The sequence below is a fragment of the Zosterops lateralis genome (assembly GCF_965231275.1).
Source record: "Zosterops lateralis genome assembly, chromosome: 8".
Taxonomy (NCBI): Eukaryota; Metazoa; Chordata; class Aves; order Passeriformes; family Zosteropidae; genus Zosterops; species Zosterops lateralis.
The window spans coordinates 16,369,094-16,388,128 of NC_139768.1; the positions used below are offsets into that span (position 1 = coordinate 16,369,094).

Below are 19,035 nucleotides of genomic sequence, written 5' to 3' on the forward strand. Positions count from 1 at the left end.
AGAGGTATCATTTGGAATGGGTGGGAGAGAAGGAGTATGTCTTTTCAGAATACCATATATCCCAGATACAGTAAAGGAACCAGCAATAACAGCTATCTGCACTCACAGGTTTGGTTTTGGGTTGTTTTGTTGTTTTGTTTTTGTTTTTGTTTTTTTAATTTTGCAAACTTTAGAGAGGAAAGGGGCAAAGATGAACATTCTGAACTCAAAAAAATTCACTCTTTGCATGCCAAAGCCAGCAGTAGAAATGCCTGGATCTTCCATGGTAGCTTGGATATATGCCACAGTAAAAGAAGCCACTTCACAGTAAGCTCTGTCCTTGATGGAACACACTCCAGATTATTCGGCTTCAGGGAGAAGGGGCTACTTCCCTTCACTACAGAGAGCCCCAATCTCTATGTGTGTACATGTACTGCCCCATCCCAAACAGCCAGCAGGCTGTTCAGTCACAAACAAGTTTTCATATTCCACAGAAAGGCATCAAATCCATGATGCTCAAGGTGGATCACTATGGGTAAAATACACTATGGGTGTAGAAACCCCGCAAAAAAGCAGAAGGGAGAAGAAGCTGATGGGAAAGATGATGGTTGCATCCCCAAAATACCAGTGGAAAGTCACAGGGTTTCAGTAGGGGTGCAGAGGCTGAAAGCCGAAGGACAGCCACAAGTTAACTTTCCAATAGCTGCATTCACCTTAGGAAATATTATTTGTTTTTGCAAATTACCATTAGGACACATTAGTTTTTGCTTACTATCCATTTCTTTTTGCCAGGAAACCCTGACGCTGCCACCACATGATTAAGACATCACTCAAATTCAGAAGAAACCCGAGACTCCAGTGTCTTTGGCTGTAGTCAGTCTACAAAGAGCAGTTGGGATCCTGTGACATCTGACAATTTTCCTCTCCTCCAAGACTGGCATTAACCAAAAGTCTCATATTCAAAACAAAACACTAGACAGAACACAACCCACATTGCTATTTTGGGAAAGTCTGGATGGGAAACCTAGTTTCTCATCTTGAACCCATGTGTAGCTGTTTAGGTGTAGTTCAGGAGCCATATGACATTTACAGTTTATTCCTTTGAATGCTATAGAAAGCTAATAAAAGAGTGAGAATCATCAGCAGAATGTACTACAAAATGTAACACAGAATAAACTGGAGTAAACACTGTTAATTTCATATCACTCCAGCCCACCAAGGACCTTTTGCAGCACAGAAGAGACATGATTTTGGGAAACAGCAACTTCATGACAAGTTGAGAGCTTGAAAAATCCAGTTTTTGAAGGGAAGCTGGGTATTCTGCTCCCACCTCATCCCAAGCCTGCTCATTTTCACAAGGAACTGTACTTGGATTTTCCAGAGTGGCTGCCACCTATTCAGAAACCAGTCTTGAGCAGAAATAGTAAGGCTACACTGCTGCCAGTTCTTCAGCCCCTGCTTGGTCACACTGTAAAGTCCTCTGCCTCTGAAATTCCTTCTACCAGCCTTCAAATGGTAATTTCTGAACACTTTTGGGCAAAATTCCACCAACAAAATACTATTGCTTTGAAACAAAAGAGGGCAGACAAATATCCAAATACAAATTGAAAGCAACTGCTCAAAAGACACCACTAGTATCTCAACAGTCCTCGACTAGTCAACACCTTATGTTTTTATTTTTAAAACCTACTTCTGCCATGGTTCTTGGACCCTTTAAACCAACATCATCAAATTCCACTACGGATTTAGACTTCACAATGTGACTTCACTTCTCCAAGCACGGAGCAAGAGTCTTGTGAGAAGGCTTCGCTTCTGCCAGCATCCACTTCCAAGTTCTCCAGCCCTGGACAGCAGAGAATCAAAACAGGATAGCTGTGTAACAGCCTCCTACGCACTCCGGAGCTTCCTGGCTACTGCTGCCTGGTGAATTTTGTGAGCTGTCAGACAGAGCTGGGCCCATCTGCCTGCCTGCTGGCTTAGAACTGCACAGCCTGGGTCACCACGTGCCACACCAATGCAATGTTCAGAATCAGGGAAGATTCTGAAGCTGTACAAACACCCAACTAAACAAAAACCTGATGTGGGCACATTCTGAGAGATGGAGAGGTGCACACAAACACCATGCCCAGTTGGGCACCCAGTTTTAAGAACTAGAATGATCAGGGACTAGTTATTGACTTGAACAAAGCATATATCCAGACCCATTCACTGACAACACTGTACAAACCCAGTCAATCAGTTGATCACTGTCTCAGTGTTGGCACTCCTGAATGGAAAGCAGCAAAAGAGCAGAGAAAGGTGGATGGAAAATGTGACCAGCAATGCGACTCATTTTCCTCCTCCATACTAGAAGTTAACACAGACAGCAGAGAGCACAGGATGGAAAAATTAAGGAACAGAGAAGAGGGCATGACAGAAAGATACATCTGAGTAGACAACACGAAGAAAGAAGTTGATTTTAACTATCCTTTGCCTTCCAGGCCACACAGCACCTCTCACAACTAATGCACCTGGACCGTTTTCAAGGATGCTGGCCACACACTGCTCATATAAACTTCATGGGATTAACACTACAGCCTGCAGGATGAATCACTCGTATATCTTTCTTTTTTTATCCCACATTAAAATCTCAAAAGGAAGAAAACAGTGGCTTGCTCATAACGGATTTTCTGTCTCTACTCTCCAAAACCATGCAAAGGACTTGTTACCAATTGGATATGCTAAGGCTACAGATACATTCCAAAGGAATATGTAGCACCAAAATAAAAGCTCCTGAGTTACTTTACGTTATTAGCCATACTCTTATGCTGTTCTTTAGCTATTTGTTGTATCACAGATAAAAGCTGTCTGTCTCAAGTGTGAGCTGCCCATTGGTGAGCATTCAGGGGTACTTGCCTTATTGGGTCACTTTCTCCCAGAAATGAGGACTGTTCAGTTTCAGAAGTCAAAGTAAGTAGTTCTGATCTCAGTTACAGCTTCAGTTGAACAGTGGTGACTAAAGTTGTGGAATTTGCTTTCTGAACTGATGGCTGTTTTTAACCCATCTAGGTCAGGCTCGACTACAGCAACTGAAGCTCTTTCTTGCCAACTCAAAAAAACCCCACTAAGTACCAATGGATGGTTTGACTCCAGAGCTCAACCTTGAAAGTGCAATTCTAGTCCATCTACCAAGACCTGATGATGGCACAGCTTTACAGCTACAGAAAAATGCCTCAGCATCACATTGTCAAGGTTAAAGTAAAACTTCAGTCCCAAAGAAACACGGGATTTTGATTTCCTTAAACTGAGGAACATGCTGTGTTACATTTCCTTAGATCAGAATGCGCTCCTGACAGGAGAAATTAGAGGAGGATTTAGCTTTCACAAAAAAACATTAATCACATTAGGTTCTTGACAGAAGGTATAGGAGATCAGTGAAAAGGACAGAGAGACAGCAGAATAAATGATACCCAGGAAGGGAGTCACTAATCTCCACCTGCACTCAGTTATCCCCCTTTCAGATCTTCCCCCCTGTGCACATTTAAGCTTCCACCAAATTTACCTGGGATCACTTAAGTGGTTTATTCAGGAGTCTGCTCAAGTAAGAGGCAAAGAAGAAATAGAGGAAGAATTATAAGATTTGAGAATATGGAGAAAAATTACTAAGTTTGGCAAGTTTCAGCTGTAGCAGATGGTTTTCCTGATGTACCAAGGACCTGGCACTGTTTATTTACAGAAGCCAGAGAAGCTCATCTGGCAGCGTGCAGCCATTGCTAAGGTACAGGTGAGTTTGGCACAGTCACTATTTCAATTTCTGTCACTACAGTGCCTCCAAGACACACTTGCCAAGGGCAAGTGCATGCCCAAGCACTCAGCCCCTGCCGCATCTACACATAATCAGCAGAAAAAAAGCTCTTGTGCAACTCAAGTGCACTCTGCAAAGAGGTTGCTACACTATCATTTGTCACAGCATTAGAAAGGGTGCCTACATCTCATCTGTAATGGAAGTTTCTCTGAAACCAGCAGCATTTTCCCTCAAATGTCTCTACACAACAATTCCAGGTATCTAGAGCCAAATTTAAACCACTGTCAGCAGAGATCTTGCAAGACATTCCCAGAACCATTCAGCTCCTGAGATCCCACATGCACATTCTGCAGATAGTGTCCTTATTGTGGGATGTTGGTTTCTGTTTGGGATTGTTTGCCAGGGAGTCTCTGGGGTGGCACAGGGAAAGCAACACCCTTTCATGTGGCTGACTCTCAAACCTGGATACTTCTGTGAAAGAGATACTTCCCAGTTCTCAGTGAAGTGGAAAGGTTCACATGCCAGCCCCAGAAGCTCACTTCTTATTTCAAAACCAACAGGCTAACAGTCCAGGAAGTGTATGGTCAGCTCTAAAAATACAAAGACATCTGGAATGACCAAGTGTGTAATTTAACTTGTAGCTGGTACAGGAACCAGTTTTGCTTGCTGTGTTCAGGAGGAGCAAAAGAGGCATTTTCTACAGGACTCAGTTATCCCATTTGCCTTGCAATGAAAATAGCATCCTATTTCTGGTCATTCTACTTTTATTCAAGGACATTTTGGTCACAGACTACTTGAAGCAAGAGAATAACTTGCAAGCTCATCCTGAGCACACAGCTGTCCCGTAATTTTGATTCTTCATACTCTGCAGAGCATTTCTTTCTCAGTAACAGAAAGGAATTTTAGTCAGAATTAAGAAAAGAACATTGAAGAAACTGTCCCTCAGACTCCTTCTCCTGTTTTCAGGCAAAAAAGCAAGTTTCACCATCCCTCCCGTGAGTCAGTGCATGCAGTCTTGTCCTTGCAGACACCCAAAAATGCAGACTCTTCAGAGTAGTTTCCAGGACACCAAATAAACTGGCCTTGAGTTTAATCCTAGGGTTTCAGTGGTCAGTGATGGATCTTGCCAAGTTCACATTACCCATCCTAAATCTCCAGCAATACTCAGTTAAGACAAATGGGTTGAGTCTCCCCAGGCAGCTCTGCTTTTCCTCATGCATGGAGGCCTGCAGTAATATCCAAAAGCTATGAAACTCCATGTGGGAGATTAGAGTGCCATTTCTGAACTTACCAATGTTCAAACCAATGATTCAGGTTTAATGTTAGAGGCTGTTCTTCCAACCTTATGGTCACCACTGCATGGAGATTTACCCTGCAACCCCCTCCCCATCACTTCCATTGTATTTGAGTAGGAATCATGTTTAGGGCTTTCATAATTTCAGTTTCAGCCCACTGAAATTTGTCATTTCAACTCCATTCCAGGTTTGGTCCCTAAGAGCTATCATCCTTTAGGAAGGACACATTTCACCTGCACATATGGTCATGGTTTGAGAGCCAGCGCAGCGTCTCAAGACCTGCACATCAAATCATGAAGTTGTTACCTTATCCTAGTCACCACAGATGTGTGCCTGACAGCATTGGTCTGGCTAGTCAGGCTGCTGCTAATGAGAAAGAACTTTCTCTTTTATCTAAGTATCAATCCAGTCTGTGATTCTTAAACTAACATATGGCAGGTGTATTAATAAAGGAACAAAGTGAAGCTCAGTCTGCAGCACGAGTGCCCCCAGCACTGCCCTCACTCTCCAGAGGCTGGGAGACAGGATTGCATTACAGTCCATCCCACCAGCATGCTGACCAGAAAGGGTGTGCATGTGATAGGAGAAAGATCAGCTGGAGGCAGTTCTGCAACTGAATTACAAGAGCTTTTCAAAGCAACGCATTAGGGCATCCCAGCACACAAACACACTGCAGGGAAAAAATAGAAGATACAGACTCAAGCAAGGTCTGGAAAATACTTGCTGTTATCACCAAGATGAAGTTTGACTACATTGCCAATACAACTGCAGTCCAACTTCATTTGAAATAAAGTGATGTCCCACTACATATGCAACTTTCAAATGAAGTCACACTGTATCAAGATACAAAAAAACTGAACTTGCCAATAAATGTAGCAAGAAGGAGCCAGCCAGTAAAACAGAGTTCCAGAAGAGCCCATCTCATCTGCTGCCTCTTCTAGAACTGCTCTGGTTAATACAGCCACAAGCCAACATCTTTCTACCAAAAAATAATTAAATTCTCCAACAAGAATGCCAGAAAGTCTGATGTCCCAGCCCAAGGGGGTGGAAGAGCCAACATGCACCCCACTGTCAAGCCATCCCCTAAATCTCATTGTATTAAGGCCATCTTAAGCAAGGCAATTACTCCTATAGGTTTTGCTAAATCTGAAGATGGACAAGAAGCTGGTTTGTGGCAAAACTGAACTCTTTTTAACGTGAAAATCAAAAGCATGGAGTTATGTTGCTGGTTGTAACTGAAACGCGTCTGCTAATGATTAAAGCTTCCATTTTGCTGCCAAAGTATTATTGGAACTGCTTATTTGCTGTGCAGCTTGGGGAAAAAAAAAATCTCTTCCATCCTTTATTAATCTTGTCCTCATCTGACACAACAAAAATGCACCATCAGTCTTTTGCTTACTTTGAAAAACAGGCCTGAAAGTCACTCCAAGAGCCAAAGTCTTTGTGTATAATTACTGTCTTGATTAACTAGAACAAAGGAAAGAAAACGTCAGTCATTATGCATTAAATTTAGTGTTTTGGGGGCTTATTTAAAGACATTTCATCAACCTGCTTTCTTAAAAGAAACTTTGATATAACAAAAAACTACAAAAACATTCAAAATTATTTTTTAGGTTTTTTGGTTGGTTGTTTTTGTAAAAGCAGTCACATCCAAGGAATGTAGCTCACAAGGTAACTATGGAACTCACTGGAAGGCCTCAGCAATAATACTCGTATCTTCTTGGCCCCAGGTAGTTTCTTGCAGCAGCGCTGAGCTGGTGACCTATTTGGCTGATATAGGAAACTCTATCATTAGAAAGTTTATGCATTCTAATATGAAAAGCAGATTTTCCTTGGAAACATTTTCTTGGGGCAGGTTTCAGGGTCCTGAAACTGGCAGTGACCGCGTAAACAGAGGAGGTAATGAGTAAAGGCTCCAACAGGGGATGCTACATAAATTTTTTTCCTTTTCAGCCTGCCATGCTGGGCTCCAAACAGGGCATGCAGGAGAAATGGAGAATGTAACTATCTGCCTGAGCACAAAGTCTCAGCAGAGGAGGATTAAATGAGAAGGGAAAGAGAAAGAAACTTGCAGGCAGCTGGAAATTTCAGAATTGAAGTTTTCAGAGGCCTGGTAGACATCTTACTGTTCAGGAATAGCTGGATGTGTTGTATGGCAAACTTAAAGGTAGCAAAGCCTGTGTGCCATTGCATCTCCACTCTTACCAATGTGCCCTGTTTGTGTGAAGCTAAAGTGCCCAACTTTATTTATTCACGCACAGCTAATTTTTCAAGTCTGTGGTTTCAGTGGTCACATCCTACCCTCTCTCCAGCAGACAAACTAACAGGGAAGTCTCAGAAGTCCTGGAACACAATTCATGCCCACAGCTAGCAAATGTGAAGTCCAGACAGGCTTGTCCCCTCTCCTGCTCCTAGAGGAGGTCTGAGGGGTCTCAGCACCTTGGATATGGAGAAATCAAAACATGCAGATGAGAAACTCTTTGCAAGGGCTGACATTGATTTTTTTTTTTTCCCTTTGAAATATACTTCTTGTGGTCTGAAGATAAGAATATTCTCACTTGCTGACCTGGCAACCACATGGGACCTCTTTCAGTCCTGCCTGTGTGAAGGCATGGCCCAGCAAGTGGGCTTGCTCTGCTGGCACTTGTGAGGCAGGGGAGTTCCTCTCTTCGGGCTCCAATTCCCATTTCTTAAGAAATTAGAGAAATGTAGATGTTCTCTAATCTACAATTAGATTGGAGATCTCACCACAATTAAATGGGCAGTATATTGGTCTACGTCAAGCCAGGTGGACAGAAGTTGAAAAGGGAACCTGTTTACTTCAGTGGAATGCTTAGAAGACAGCATAGAAAAACCCCAGCCCTAGAGATAAATATTTAATATACTTGGAGACTTCCTAGTCACAGCAATCATCCTTCTCCTGAGCTGTGAGAAACTTAGAGGTGTGGGAGAGTTGTCCCACAGAAGAACGGTATCAGCTAAAGAAAAGCCAAACAAATGCAAAAGTCAAAGTGGTTGGACTTTAGATGTCTCCACAAAATGGAAAAAACCCCACATAATTGAACTAGCCCTGTCAGAACACCAGTTGCCCAAGATTAAGATAAACAATGAGCGTAAGACTAGAAAAATTAATATAAAACACACACTGTAGAACAAAACATTTGAAAAAATATGTTCTAGAGGGTCAGTTTCAAACTTGAAGCCATTTTTATCATATCTTAATCAGGAGAGATGTTTCTTTAAAACTGTTTAAAAGTGAACATTACATAAAAGGGATCTGATAAGTAGTGTTAAAAGGAGAAGGCTTTAGAGAAACGTGACCTCATGACATCTTTTGTGTTCCTATTACTTGTTAATCACTCTTTTCCCTCTATAGGGGAAGGAAATGAGGCAGTATTGCTTGGAAAATAGTAATTAATTTCTTACTACTCTGAAACCTTCAACAATGAACCCAAGGGAATACCAGTACTAGTTAACTTTTGCAAGGCTTCATAAATATACTGAAGATTACTTTATGACATTGAGCTGCTCCCAAATCAAGTGGGAACCCAGCTAATAAAAGCCACAGTCAACAACTCCATCCCAACGGGCAAAACATCCTGAGCAGCAGAGCTCCAGAACAGCCAGAAGGTGTCCCAGGAAAACTTCAGCAGAACAAGGCACTGCAAAGGGCAGAGTTTTAGCAGACAGCCATATTTCCAATGTTCTTAATGAGCTTGTCATCAAGGAGGCAGAGCAAATGCCAACTGCAATTTAAAGCTCGGCAAAGGAAAACCAAGCAAGGATGCCTTTGAAGTGCAGAAGAGCTTCCCAGAAGAGATGGAAATGTCACAGCACAATTAAAGGGACACTCTCCCCTTGTCACAGGGTTGGAACAAATAGCACCAGCAGAAAAGCAGGAGCCCACCTTAATCCCTTGGCACAGTCACAAAACAATCAGCATTTCAGAGGTGGCAGTAGAGAACAACCTCGTTTTCCACAGTGATAGAGGACAACTACAAAACAGAGTAAAAACAACCCTGCTTTGGTTCCAACACAGAGCATTACCTTCCAAGCTCTTAAATAGAAATAAACGTCAATTGCCATGTAAGTTTTTAAGTGGGGCAGAGGAAGCCATTTAGACATCACAAGATAGCAACGTAAATGTCACAAAACATTAGTAATTCAAGCATTTTGTTTTATGCAGCAACATCCCAAGCTCAGCTGAGATGTTGGTGTGATGATGCTCAAGCAATAGGCAGGCCTTGGAACTTCAATCCCAACCCCTTATCATTCAAACCTATATACCAGGGCAGCCTTGAACTGCAGCTCAGAGGTAACTACTTCAGAAATGTGGCATGATTCCTTTCTGGGCACAGTAAATTCAAGTTTAATTGTGGAAAAATCAAACAAGGTTTTCAGCTGTACCAATATGTTTTGACTGCTGAAAGTAAAACAGCCAGAAAAAGAAAGCAGCTACCATCCTCCTTAACCGTGCAGAAGCATAGAGTTAAAAATTCAACCAGATTAGGAAAAAAAAAAAAAAAAGAAAAAAAAAAAAAAAAAAGAAAAAAAAAAAAGAAAGGTGTTCACAAAATAGCTTACAAAACAATCACCAGAGAGTTCAGGATAGGCTGTCAAGGGCTGCTTCCAGCCTACTACATCTGCTAAAGTCATTAGACAGTGTCACCCCACCCCTGGGCTCCCAAGGGTGAGAGCAGAGGAGGGAGGGCTCCTCTTCATCTCCTGCTGACCCAGCTGTTTCTGGTGAGTGTAAATTCTCCCCATCCATTCAACATTTTGCAAACAGGCCACTGGAAGAGGGAGTGTCTGTTTGCAGGGTTGGTCAGGCACTGTATTCCCAGAAAGGAGCTGATTTCCAGGAGAACTTGGCTAGAGCAAATCATCATATCCAGTTTTACCTCTGCTCTAAGCTTGTCCCAGGCTTCCTTTGGAACCAGCACAGAACCTGGGTTAGTGTAAATGTCCCTGTTCCTCCTATCAATACTCCATTGACTCCTTTAAAACAAGGCACCCAGGCTCCTTCCAGAGACAGCAGTTTCCAAGACAGCTAAAGTTTAAAATAAAACCTGTCCTTTGCAACCAGATGCACCAACAGGATGCTTTGTTTATACTGGTGCAGAACAAAGCAAAATAAAAACCAGCCTTGATCACTGCCTCCAAAAAGCCTGAATATAAAGACTTGTCTACTGCAACAAGACAAGCAAGAGCATCCTGACTCTCCACACAGACAGCTCTGAAGCTCTGCCTGCCCAGAGAAGCCCTTCTCCAGCCCCAAGCGGCAAACATTTGAAGGAGGAAAGCATCTCTGCCTCGCCAGCATTGTCCCTGTTTGGAGAGCAAACTTCTACAAACAGTCTTTTATGACATTAAACAACTTTCCAGTAACTCCTAGCCAAAAATTCCAAATCACCCACCCTGCCTCCTCAGCTGGCCTGTGTTTGACTGCATTACTGCATACATTGGACAGAAACTGCAGCAGGACAGGAACTGATTCATAAGTGGATCAAGTATCCTGTGCTGCTGGGCTGGTGCCAGGAAGGCCACACATGGCAAGGCAGCACTGCATTCAGAATGGACACTGAAGGCTCCACACCTTTGTTTTCAAAAAAGGGACTTGGGGCGGTCCTTCCTTAAACTTGGCTCTCCTTGTTAGAGAGTTATGAATGCTGGTACATACAGAAGCAGCTAGACAAGCTGTCCCAGGTATTTAGTGGTGGCCACTCACCTAAACCTGTCCTCTGGGATAAAACCAACAGTGCTAGAGGAGAATTGTTCAACCTACAGAAGTGTTTGTTTCTTCTCCTCAAATTCCAGGCACAGCTCAAGGACTGACCAAGAGAAGGGGCTGCTGTACAAGGGAGTATTTACTTTTTATATCATGACCTTGGTCTCTTACAAGGCTTAAAATTCAAATACACAGACACACCGAGCAGAAGTGGAAACACAGAGAACTGAAGCAGTTTCTCAGAGCAAACAGCAGGGCAAAGCTGGGTGTACACGAAAAAATTAAGTTCTGCATCATATCTGACGAATTACACTCTCTTGAAATGCAAAGTAAAGGGAAAAAAAAGCAGCTCACTTTCTAAAGGAACCCAACATGTGCCAATTGCACCTGAAATAAAACACAGTGATGGCAATTACTGTGTCTGGTAGCACATTTGACCAGTGGACGATGCACAAGCAAATAAGGAAACTGCATTTGGAATTTGGTGTAGAGCTACAGCCACATCTGAAACCTAGAAAGCTGCTAGATTGCCACTTATCTTTTAGAATAAACAGAAGTGTACTGGATCTGGCCAGCTTTTACAAGAGAATGCTAATGCTCAGAGACATTTGCTAGCAGTGCACACAGTCCCTTCAGTGTATAAAGGGGGGGGGGGGGGATCAGGAAGACAAGGACCTAGAAAAAGAGGTAGAGCAGCAAAAAGCAGATGCAAGATAGAAATAGATCTTTACAAAACTTAAAAGCCTCACCAACACTAAAGAAAGTTGATTAAAAATCAATGCTACTTGCAAAAACAGGCATGGCAGAAAGGATATAAAGATGCGAGACTGATCCACGAGTTGCAAGAAACTCTATTTTTCTGTTTCTACTTGGAACACTTTAAGGGTGTGCCTTTAGCCAAGATGCAGCAGTTAACCCTGGAAGTAATCTTGGCCCCTTTTGGTACCAAATAAATCCACTTAGTTAAATCTGGAAAGTGACACCTTCAAATAGAGAGTTGTGTGTTCCCCATGAAGAGCCAGAAGCCTTACTCCAAAAGCCCTCAATCTAAGAAGTGGGAGCTTCCAATACGGAAGCCAGTGCATCCCCAGGAATTGAGAGTTGTGACTTTCTATGCTCCTCTCCTAGGTCACAGCTGCAGCCAGTGAAACCAAATGGTGCAGCATTGGACACTGCCAGGCACACACTCATCTCCTGATAGTGTGTGTGGACAATCAGGACCTCTAAGCCAGGACTCCCAGATGAGCAAAGATCTTCCTCGTGGATACTTCAGCGCCAAGTCCCACATCCCAGATAAAGAGAGAAGAGTGGCCTCCCTTCCCAGAGATTCCTTTGGGTCCTGATAAAGTTACACTAACCATAATAGCCTTGTTTTACGTATTACATGTACTGTAACATTGAAAATTGGTCTGCAGTTATGTAATTGCAGAGGAAGTGGCTACAGCCTTGCTCAGCCCAGCTGAAAACGCCATCCCACGACGCCTCCACCGCAGGCATGGCTCCCAGGGGCTGCAAGGAAAGAGCTCCCATCCTGCCTGCAAGCAGAGCAGCAGCAGCAGAGGCAGAGGTGCACGGGACTGTGCTCATATTTCACTGTCTGTCAGGTTTTCCATTGCAAACACTGCCGACACAGTTTATAGCTTGACCATTTCAAGCCACATCTATGCAAAACTTGGCAGAGAGGGAGCTGCTCTGGCCCTCCCTCTTCCACCTTAAAGAAATCTGTCAGATTCCTGCTTTAAAGTCACAACATTTCTTTTCTGCAACAGAAATACATTTTTAAGTCATTCCACGTGGCTTTTTTTGGTTAAGGTTTAAAAGAAGCCTATGTAGTCGACAGACAGGACTTACGTCAGCTATTCACATAGTTTTTCTGAAACAACTCAGAAATGTTTAGATAGCGTTGGACAGAGCAGGTTGATTACACCATGCCTTTAAACAAATCACAGTCACTTCTAGCAAGAAACACAAGCCCTGTAACTACAGCCTGTTCCCAAGCAACATCTGTAGAGACTGTAAACCTCTTTTTTTCTCCTGATGCATTTGTGACCATTGAAACATGCTTCCCAGCTAAGGAAAAAAGAAAGAAATATTCACCAGATACAACAGGCACGCTGGGTATTTTGCTCTTACAAACAGAATTAAGGTCTGAAGGACAACTTTTGTTGAGCCAAAATAGGTGCCTGCTGCAAGAACCAAATGTTGGAGCCTGAGAGCTGGTACACTACTAAATAACTTGTTCTGAAGTACGACAGCTTTATTTAAGTCTAGCAAGATTTGCTTCTACAGTAATCACAGCAACAAGCAGGTTGTTGTGACCCAAAGGCTTCACAACTCATATTAAGGGGGTCTGGAAATTATTCACCACATATGCTACAATGACCTTGCTCTTAAGTCACTATACTGGACAGAAGTTTCAACTTCAAATAATGTCCAAGCAGTAACTTTCACTAGTACAATCATGAAGACAACTTATCCAGCTCTTTCAGTGAAAGAGAAAACCAAATGAGACAAGGGGCTACCAAATGGGCTTGTACCTATCTACCTGTGAGACACCTTAAGTAGCATCTCTTATATGAGAAAAGTAGCACTGAGTAATACTATACAGTAAGTATGACACACTTAAGATGAAGCTAAAGAAGCCTGATGAAAACCAGAAAAGGCTTCAATAAGTAAAATACCAGATATTTTCCCTTCCTTCTACCTCTGCCCTATACACTGGGCTTTAAACAAGCACAGCTTATGTCCTTTCAGGAGAGCACACAATCAGAAAAGATGTTAACTCTAGCTCCGGGCCTAGAAGTGTGCAGAAGAAATATCCAGCAGGATGTGAAATGTGCACCCTCACTTGGAAACTGATTGTGAGGTTCCTTGCATAAAAAACAGGGACATTTGACCAGAAAGGGAAGATGCCTTTTTTTTTCCTATGAAAGCCATGCAACAAAGCCAAGTTAAAAGTTTTTTCTGCTCTTCAAAACAAAAGAACCATTTAAGTGTCCTTGGCATCAACAGGCAACTCTATTCAAGCAAGGTTTTAAAATGAAAGTGCCATCTGTGCCTTTACACATCTAACCTCCCCAAAGTACAGTTAAACACCCAAAGCAGACATGATATGCTATAAACATGTCTATACATACAAGGAAGTTCAAAATAATGGCCTAACAGCACATACAACACACACTGTCCAGTCTGACAGGACTTAGCTGTTAGATAACAAGCTGTCCAGCCACTCTTCCTTCCTTTCATTGAAGACGTTGTCCCTGCTGCAGGTGACATCCAGAACACCTTGCATGTTCTTTGTATGGATTAGAAGAGTGAGCCTAATTTATACATCACAGGTAGAGTTTCACAACACCTACAAGGCCAACATAACCATACAGTCAAATGAAGTATTACACATGTGCATAGCCAAACAATCTTATTTTCTTGAAAATTATATCCCCATGTTCTTAGAGGTCATAAACATATCTCCTAGCTTTGCTTGCTTACACCAAGCAAGATACTCAAATTCAAGCCATAATCCATAAGTTTTGAAAGTTGACTCTTGAGAAACTTTTGCTGGTTTCATTACGTGCCATCCAAAGGTTCAGCTGTAGCTGAAGAGACAAGACGACATAGTATTGAAGTTATTCCTGTGGTATCCCTAACCTAGGGGAGAATTAAGGGACTATTTGGAGTCCTGTTATTTGAATAAGTAAACCATGAGTTCCCTACCAGAGCAGTTAAAACAGACATCCAGGCAAGTGATACTCTCTCCATCACCAATCTGTGACTTATGAGCTTATCTGTTGTGGTTTTTTTTTTTTTTCTTGGTTTTTTTTTTTTTTTTACTTTTTAAGGATATACATATCTTTATTTTGTATGTACATAAATATAAAGAGCAAAATTACAGCATGGAATTTCAGGCTTCAGATTTCCTTTCTTGTTTACATGGACATTAAGGAATCTGGCTGCAAAGCATCAGAATATGGTTTTAAGAAGTATAATCCAAATTCAAGGATGTCCCCTGAGAAGAGTCACATTCCTGGACCCATTAATTAATTCAAACCCTGACATTCTCCATTTCTATCTCTGCATACCATGTGGTTCAATACAATGTGGTCCAAACAGTGCAAGGCAGAGAGGCCACACTAAATGAAAAGACAAAGGAACAATTCAGACATTTCTTGTATTATTTAACAGCCCAGTTAATTCCCACGGCTCCATAAGTCATTATCCAAGACAAGGATATCATGACTATGAATATAAGTTGCCACAATATAACCAGGCTTGCTCTGATGGCAGGGACACCCACTATTGGCAATGAGAAGCCATAGGCTTGGAAGGGAGGATGCTTATCCACTAGGCCAGACACAGTTCAAGAAGTGAAGACATTTTTCCCTTGTCAATCACAGCCATTGCTTTGACGTGGGGCAGATGAGCAGTTTGGTTTCTATTGGTTTTGCAAGTGATACAGTCAGTACCCAGGAGATGGGTATTTCTGTTCACACTAGCCAGCGCCTTTTCACACACAATCCTTTTGGACTCCACACTAAATCATCAGCCAGCAAAATGACTGTATCACTTTGAGCCAAGCAAGCAGGAGGCTCTCATACAACAGAGTAATTACCACTCCATTAAATGAAGGAAAAAAAATACAATGCATGGTAGTCTTTGTGGATAACCTGGCTCAGAGCTATGGAAGCTGAATTTGAAGCTGGGATCAGGGTGCCCTAGTGCCCCCAAGCTCTGCTGTGCCCAGCGTACTCCAGAGCCTGCCAGCGGTGAGAGCACTGAGTGTGGAGGTACCACAACATGAGCCTTGGCTTGAACAGATCCAAATGTCAGCAGCTTCTCTGGATGAGGACACACAAGTCACGAGTGGGCTGGAAACCAGTCCTGGACACCAGCTCTGGATTAATACACAAGGAGTGCTGGAGGGGAGGAGGGGGAGCTGCTGAAGACAGGCAGTTATTCAAACCAGCTGCTAAGCCACTCCAACCACTCACACGTACACAGTCTCCTGCATGTGTTCTGCCCAACTCAAAGCTACCAGGCATCCAAAAATTAAAATACACAAAAGAAAGCTATACAAACACTTGCCAAAAATCTCCTTTTCCAAGTGCAATCTGGTTATTCCGCGCACAGCAGAAGGGGATTTGATCTTGCTTTTATATGACAGCCTCTGCCTCTTTGCCTCAAAATTCCCCAATTAATACTTCTGCAAGAAGTTTTGAAACCGTGCATGGCCACGTATTTATCTACGCACATTCTCTCCCCTCCCTACCGAGCTCTGGGCCACAGGCTAAGCTGTCAAGCCAAGTTTCATCCCAAGCAATTTTTAAACACTCATCCTATAAATCCTCTGCAAAGGGAGTTAGTAATGGAAATACTGACAGAAACTTGAAGAGACAGCAGGGCAACTACAGCAGCCTACTATACATCAGCTTCATTAGCTGCAGATCCTTCTCTCCGTCACCTTCATTTTCCATTAGCGTACCTTGGCTAATTAACACACAAAACCTATGAAACATTCTTACAGTAGAAGGCAACATTTGGCCCCCAGCCCAAATCAACACTGAGAGACTTCAACATCCTCTGCCAGACATAGTAACTGTACCAGATGGAGCAAACGTACGGCTAACAAGTAGTGACGAGGAAACTGAAAGCAGAGGAACAAATGCAAAAATCGGACCATTGAGGGAAAAGCAGCAAATACAACTTACCGCTTTCATTTTTCTCTATGACATCCACAACCTCTCCAGCCTGGAGGCTGATCTCAGAGTTCTCCTGCTTCTCATAGTTGGACACCACCACATATTGCTCCAGGATCATGGGTTCAGAGCTAGCATCAGCACCTGGGGAAGGGAAAAAGCAAGCCGTAAGCCAGCTTCCAGCCATGGCTCCTTGAGAGCGACCTCCGTCCATCCGATTCACAACAGGCCAACTTGTCACCAGAGCCAAGCGAATCAGCAAACAACCTGGGCTCGCAGCATATCCCCAAATGGCTGGCCATATAGAAACAGCCTCCTCTGGCCCACAACCCAGCAGCACAGAGGGACATTGGAGAGAAGAAGAAGAAAAAAGGGGAAGAAAAAAAAATATAAAAAAGGAGCCAAAAAAGTGATTTAGTTGCACAGTTTCATGATGGATTCTGAAAATAAACCTCTTCCCAACATGGTTTCCACAATCCTTGCTCCCATTCAGAGAGAAAAATCCTGGGCAGAAGCAGTATAAATCCACAGCTGAGCCATCCCCCCAGTAAACCCAAAGAAGAAACAGCTCTCCCCTTGGCGGCTCAGCTCCTTCTCCACTCTAAAGGCTTGAGCTGAAAGTCAAGAGGGGGCTGTAGATGCCAATCATATTCGTCTGCACTGCAGCCCTTAAATAGAAACACATGAGCGGGACTGAAAAGAGAGGGAGGTGGGGTGGAGGGAGCGAGGGGAGGGCGGGGAAGAGTGTTTACTTGAAACAGAAGAAGAAGAAAAAAAGTTATAGCGCCAGATCGCTGCAGAGAGCCGGCCACCCCCGCCTGCCCCCCGCCAGCCCCGCAGTTCCGCATTCCCCGGGCAGAGCAGCCCCGGCGGGACGGGCTCGGCTCCCCCTCTCCATCGCCTCTCTGGAGCCCTCGGAGCCAACCCGCAGTTGTTTGATTTCTCCTCGGACCGAGGGCTTTCGGCTGTCAGAGCCATTTATGAATGAGAGCAGGCGCTCACGCGAACAGGGGCCACGAAAGGTGCAAAATAACTCTCCTCCTTCCCTCCCTTCCCCCACACTACTGGTCTCTTTAAAATTATTATTATTTCTGACTTTTTCACCCCCGAACCGAAATCATGCATTTCGAGGTGGAGCCACGGGGCAGGCACAGCCCAGTGCCAGATGTGGAGGGAGCCCTTGGGCTGCTGCATCCCGGCTCTGCAGTGCAACACAAACAGTGCAGACGGGGCCTCTCTGCACTCCCAAACCCGGGCACGGGCTGACTCTGCTCGGCCTAGAAACCGCCTTGAAAAGTCATGAAAACCTCCAAGTTGAGGTCCTTATTTTGTAAGAGCCAACGTGCCTGAATGCAAAATTATTTTACAGGTTTTCTCAATTACAGCAGTTTGAAACACCAGCAATAATTATTATACATTTTACACATTAAGAGACAGTCCATGTTGCTCTGGATTAAGATGCAGATTGAAAGGGAGGACAGAAGCAGATATACAACTTGCTGAATATCCCATTTTACACAACAGGGACAGAGCCAGGAGCAGACTCCAGGTTTTCCTGAATTTCTGATGACAAATTGGCTACGAGAGACAGGAAGGAAGCAGCATGGTCTGAAACTGTCCACCAGAAAAGTCAAGGGACTGACAGCCAAGCACAGGATGCTGGGTGCTGTATTTCCAAACTCAGCATGTTCATGTGTGTTTGGACTGGAGATGCAAAGTGATTCTACAGACAAGTAATTAGCATCCCTGCCAAGAAAGAGGTAAAGAATGCATCAGCCATTAAGACAGCATCCTGTGAAATGAAAATCCTAGGGAAAAAAAGCAATTAATTCAATTGTTTCCTGAAAAGAAACACTATCACAATGCCTCCCCTTGGAACAGGTTTAAGAAACTCAGAAAATTAGAAGACTTCCTTACTCCCTAAGCATGCCTCTGCCTCTCCTCAAATTACCTAAGTTAATTTTCTTTAAAGAGGAGTCATCTCCTCTAGAAGCTTGTGTTTAAGAGATTTAGCTTTTCTATAGATAGTTGAACCACAGCCAGTAGCAGGAACAGAAGACCATGAACTGACAACATGGAAATTTATAATACAAATTTTCACCATAGCTGTCCATTCCAAATAAGCATCATGTTTCTCTTCATGATCAATCAACCTGACTCGTGCACTCTGGTTTAAACCAGTGCTACTTGGGCTACCTCGAATATACAATGAGATGCTTTCCCCTGTTTCACACACAGTCTTTTCTCCAGTCCAGAATCCAGCAGTGTTATAATCTTCCTTCAACCCACTTAAGCAAGTAATACCTACAACCCTACTTTGTTTTTGTCTTGAGATAAATACAAGGTTTTTTTAACCAGAAACAAAAGCTGTCATGGACTTAGGTCTATGCACGTGCACCAGCAGAGAATTCAGTGTGCAGAAAGGCCAGAGGGACCAAAGAGCAGCAAGGGAACATGCAGGAAGCTAATTGCTAAACCAACAACTCAAATGCCTTCTTTCCTCCAACCTACTAGGCAGTTTTCATGGGACTGGAGGAAGGAGAAAAAAATCCAAAA

The 19,035-nt window shown here is 43.2% G+C and overlaps 1 protein-coding gene across 5 annotated transcripts in view; it reads right to left on the reverse strand.

Annotated features, from left to right (window-relative positions):
• SH3PXD2A (SH3 and PX domains 2A) overlaps positions 1-19,035 on the reverse strand; it is a 205,687-nt gene that overhangs the window by 55,360 nt on the left and 131,292 nt on the right. For 4 of the 5 annotated variants that reach the window (XM_083866967.1, XM_083866965.1, XM_083866964.1 and 1 more), the window contains one exon: positions 16,492-16,623. In XM_083866967.1, coding sequence (XP_083723093.1) covers positions 16,492-16,623 — 132 coding nt within the window. Of the gene's footprint in view, positions 1-16,491; positions 16,624-17,404; positions 17,412-19,035 lie in introns of those variants that run through there. The other variant, XM_083866966.1, reaches the window with a different exon arrangement.